Genomic DNA, 5,060 nt, shown 5'->3' with positions numbered 1-5,060 from the left:
ATGAATGAAGTCCAAAGGAGCATACTGTGAGCATGCAACATATGTTTTTTTTCATTCCATTGGTAGATGGTACAAATAACCCATATATGCAGTTAATGGGCTTATAAGTAAGTTATTAGGCTTCTGGCACTTTTCAAACAGTACCATGTTCATCTCTGTATGACCTTGCCATATTTATGGTTTGTCATGTGATATTTTGCAAGGTCTTGTAGCTGGGTGTCTCCACTCACATCACTAAGTAGCTGCTACTAGTGCAAAAGGATTGAGCAATAAAAAGCATGATTTACAGCTTTAGTATTTCTAAGTTGAGGGGAACACGGATAGCTTGATCAACCGACTTTTCCGCGTGAGCAGGGTAGCACAACGAAGATACTGCTACTCCGCTGTTCCTTGCTTCTGCTCGCCGTTCTGCACAATTGTGGCCCTGGAAGCGCTGCCATATGACACCGCTACATAAATACTCCAGCGGTGGAGCGGCGAAAAGAAGTTCCGATATGGTCTGGCAGGGATGCTCTTCCTTTTTTCTGTACGTGGCTGAACAGAGAGATTAATCGCGGGCGGTGGCATCTCCTTAAGCCCACACAGTGGTCTCGTTCTCGTAGTGGGATTCATCCCTTTAGCCCACACAGCGTTCTCGTTCTCTTGTGGGATCGCAGGCTGGATGACCACGGCCCGATGACCTGTGCTTTGCTGACCGGCAGCCACGATGTGGCCGAGGTGGCGGGCCTCGTGTGTCACGCGTTCGGCGAGGAGGGCGTCGACCGGCACATCATGCTGTTCAAGAAGGAGTACGAGCTGGCGGCCGAGGAGGTGGCCGCCCTGCGGCGCGGCGAGGAGTACGACCCGGCCCGGGCCAAGGAGGAGGGCGTTCCAGGTGTGTGGCGTCGCCCAGGCGGCGGGAGGGGGTGAGCCGATGTCGGACGAGAAACGGGCCCGCCCAGCCAGCTGTGCAAGTGTGTGTGTTTTTTGAAGTATAGTAAACCACAATCCTTGTAATTTGTGACCAGTTTTTTTTTGTTCTTCTGCTTGGTGACCGGTGCAGAACAACGGTGAATTGAAATTGGTACTTGGCAAGTAATGTAGGGTTCGACTCACCGAACCTCTGTGTGGTGTTTTGACTTAGAGTTGTAGATTTGCCCAAATTCTGGGACCGGCACAGTGATGGTGCCAGTTCAGATGCGCTCGGTTCAGATTGGAACTGGCAAGGTTTGACTGATCTGGACCCTGCCATCAGCTTTCGTTACACGCAGTCACTGATGTGCACGTTTCCTACACCCTTAAACATACCAAGTTTGTGCTTTGTCGCCTTGTCAAAAACTTCGAAACAAAAGTTGCCTAAGTATTGCAGCGTAGTTATCGATGGACCGGCGATAAGAATGTTTTGTGAATCAACATCATTCGCAGTAACCTGGTTGAGTATTTTTAGCCTTGCGGTACGCCCAATTCCTGAAGATCACAATCTGGGGTGCAAAATTTGTTTTTATTGAAGCCAGGGGCACGGAAATTCATTAGAAGTTGTCTGAGCAGATGATGGAATGTATTGTGATCCCATTTGCCGTGTGAGACTACACGATACCAACAGCTATTTTGCTAGTGCGGATTTTAATATCGTGACAGCGTTAGTCGACGTTTGCGGCTGCTAACAGGCTAAGTCAGATTCGGGCGATTTCTTACAACAATGCCACAAGTAAGGCCAGTAAGATAAACAGGTAAAGAATCAAACCCAACTGCGTGCGGATCACCAGACAGCTGTCGCTAGAGACCACGCTCAGGGCGAATGCGTCCGCTTCTCGCCGGGGTCCACGCGACCTGGGACCAGACGCGTGACCCCCGTGACCCCATGTGCCCACAGCGTGACCTGGCCGAGCAGCTGGCGGAGCAGGAGCAGCGGCAGCGACGCGGCAAGAAGGCGCCACCGCCGCCGCCCGCCGCCTTCCTGCAGAAGCGACAGCACCTGTTCGCCGACGACTCTGCGCAGCGCGCCGCCGTCAAACTCGTCGTTTGGTGTTGGTGAGTACGACCGCGCCGGCCACGCCGAGCGCTGCCAACTGCAGACGTTTTGACCGAATGCGGTGTAAAAAATTAAGGCAAGGGGACCAGGCATCCCGTGCTTTTATCATGTGCTGAGCTGGTGGAGAAGATACCACGTGGACTTGCGGGCCTGAGCGATTTTTGTCTTGCGTCTCAGCGATGAGAGGTATGATACAGAGGTATGCCACAGAGGTATAAACACAGAGGTTAGGACACATAGTAAGACACAGAGGCATTGGTTTCAAAGGTATGACATTCAGAGATATGCCATCCCACTAATGACATTCATGGATATGGCACAGATGCATGCCTTTCAGAGGTATGGTACGGATATCTGTCATTCAGAGATATTACATTCAGAGGTGTGACATTCAGATGTATGGCACAAAGGTTTTGCCATTCAGGGGTGTGTACAGTGGTATGGCACAGGGGGTGTGCCGCTCAAATACCGGACCCTTTTTGTTGTGTTGTGTCGGTCTGACGATCACCACAAAGCCGTTGCATCAGATTGGACAACATGGAGATGGGAAATATGTCCCCATATTAAATATGCAATTCACGTATAGTGCAGTCCCTTTCCGTGATGAAGTGCACCGTCCTTTAACCGGCGTTGTGTCCGTGCTCGCCGCCAGTGTCGAGCTCTCGCTGAAGACCGACAAGCGGTCCATCGAGGAGACCCTAGCCGACATACGCGCCAAGAAGGCGGCGGCAGAGGGACGAGTCGGAGCAGGAGGCCGCCGACGGCGAGCCCGAGCCGGACACCGCGGCGCCAGATAGTGGAGCGCGCTCGACCCCAGGAACACTGTCGGGCGCGAGCTACGCGCTCGGGGTCCGTAACGCGCGCCGTCGCCGCCGCCGTCGCGTGTTTGCAGTGCTCCGCCGGTCCCGCAGGGCGTGGAGTCGCGGCGGGCGCGCGGCGCCGCCCCACCGAACGCGCCGCGCCGGCCGTGTGGCTGCCGCGGGCTTGGCACGCTGTCTGAGCGGCCTCTCCGCCTCGCCGTCCGTAGTCCGCAGGCGCCGGCGGCTGTAGGCGAGTGCGTATTTGTACAATGCCTCAGGGCGGGCACTGATTGCTGTCGTTTTCGACCCCATATCCTCTGTTAGTTGTGCTGTTCGCCGGTGCCGAGTGCTGTCGCGTCGGTGCCGATAATCCGCCCTCGTTTCTCAAGCCGGTCGGCCGGGCCTTTGTTGTCGATCTTCACCATAATGATTGCCTGGGAACGGGGCAGCAGCATGTTGTGCGCACGTCATCCAATCGCAATACAACCCGCAGAACATTTGTCTGAGCAGATTGACGTTCGGGAAGCGTTTACTGGCGAGGTCGAAGTTTTTTTCCCCATAATAACTCACCAGGTTTTTAATCATCCTAAAAGCGTGCTGAAAAGCTTGGGGGTTAATGTTGGTATATGGTTTTGTTATCAGTTCAAGCAGTTGGAGATACCTACCCCCCCCCACCCCCCCCCACACGCCAAACTCAGGCTATAGTCCTCTAAGCTTGAGAGGAAAGTAGTTCAAATCCAGGAAGAAGCCGTTTTTGGCAGATCTCGGATTAGGTTTCATAATTTTTGGCAGCTCAATCCCCCCCCCCACTCTCACTAAGCGGAGCAGCGCCCCTGGGTAACGAATTAGTGGGTCGTATGCTGTCACCAATATCTTGTTTCGGACGAGCATGCCATATCAATTCCGCGTTTCACATCTATTTTTGCCAACAGTTCCCATATCTTTTGGGGGCAATAGCCTCCAGCCCCGAATTTACATCTACCGATGAAGCGATACACTAAACTTTCAGTCGAGCATTGAAATTGGGAGAACTACGTACGAAACACAAACAATACGTACGAAAAACGCGTATCAGCCGCTATGCCCGGGAAATTCTCAAACCAGATTGGGAAGGGTTTGCTTCTCTCTTCTCTAGATCTTGTTTCCATTTCTCAAAAAACCATGGGCCCGCCTAGATGTCCTTGATGTTGCTGCATTATTTCTGCGACTGGCGCGGTCACAATTCTTCATTAGTGCATGAGGCACTTGGCGTAAGGAGCGACCCTATCCTTGCCACAGCAGACAATATCTCATCAGATTTTGTTTTGTGTTTGGGGATTTCAGATGACTTTCTGATTCCTTGCTTTGCCGTTGCCCGAGAGCAGATAACCAGCAGGTAAGGAGCAAGTAACCTTATACGTTTATTGGTAACGGTTTTTCCCAGATATTGCCGTTCTCGGCACCAAATTGTGCGAGGCGGTCGGGGTTCGTATGTGTAAAGGGGTGCTCATCTCGAATACTGCGCGCCCGGGCTTTGAGGCCTCATACTCTCATTTTATCGCAGTTTTGTTTTTAATTGAAGCGAAGCCGAAGCGAAGCACTAAACGGCCGACCAAACCTGCCGACAACCCAAGCTCCGAGCCTTTCATTCGATGTCGCTTGTTCGGTACTCTCTCCTCTCTAGAATATGGTGACCTTGGGTCACGTCAAAAGCGTCCAACACCGCCAGAATTGGCTGCGGACAAACCCAATGCTCCGCACCTATGGGATCCATCAAGCATGAAAGCAATGGATATGCCATAGTCGATATCTTAACGTATTTGGCACATCGATTGCTGAAGGGTTCATACGGATCGGTCCCACAGGCTTGTAGCATGGGTTCGACTGCAGCCAAATTTGGTGGTTTTGGGAATTTTAGGTGAACTTTGACTAGACTAAGATACCATATACTGAAAGGATAGGATGTCGGCTATGGCACATCGATTGTGGGGTGTTCTATGTTGATCGGTGCCGTGGGTTTAGAGCGCAGGAATGTTTACGCCCTTACTTTTCCGGTTTTTTGTATTTTTGGTGACCTCTCAGCTGACCCAAGATCACCATATTCTGGAGAGGCAAGATTATTGTCCAATGGCCTCAAATGGCGAAGGTTTAGCGTCGATCGGAGCCAAAAACTCAGGTACGGCGTTGTCAACATATTTGGCCTGCCTTTTTGTCCCGAAGCCGAAGCTTGCGGAAGTTGGTTCGCGCGGTAGTTGCAAATCTGGTGGCGG

The 5,060-nt window shown here is 52.1% G+C and overlaps 1 protein-coding gene across 1 annotated transcript; it reads left to right on the top strand.

Moving 5' to 3' along the window:
• Positions 1-2,808, top strand: LOC119106125 (sperm-associated antigen 7 homolog). The gene is made up of 4 exons (XM_037229723.1): positions 1-26; positions 702-810; positions 1,943-2,010; positions 2,664-2,808. Exons 1-4 carry the CDS (start codon positions 1-3, stop codon positions 2,806-2,808), a joined length of 348 nt encoding a protein of 115 aa, XP_037085618.1.
• The last annotated feature ends 2,252 nt before the right edge of the window (positions 2,809-5,060 follow it).

Source organism: Pollicipes pollicipes, unplaced genomic scaffold (assembly GCF_011947565.3).
Source record: "Pollicipes pollicipes isolate AB1234 unplaced genomic scaffold, Ppol_2.1 Scaffold_6138;HRSCAF=7277_pilon_pilon_pilon, whole genome shotgun sequence".
NCBI lineage: Eukaryota > Metazoa > Arthropoda > Thecostraca > Pollicipedomorpha > Pollicipedidae > Pollicipes > Pollicipes pollicipes.
The sequence above is the reverse complement of the archived record's forward strand: the minus strand, read 5'-3'. Positions and strand labels throughout refer to the sequence as shown.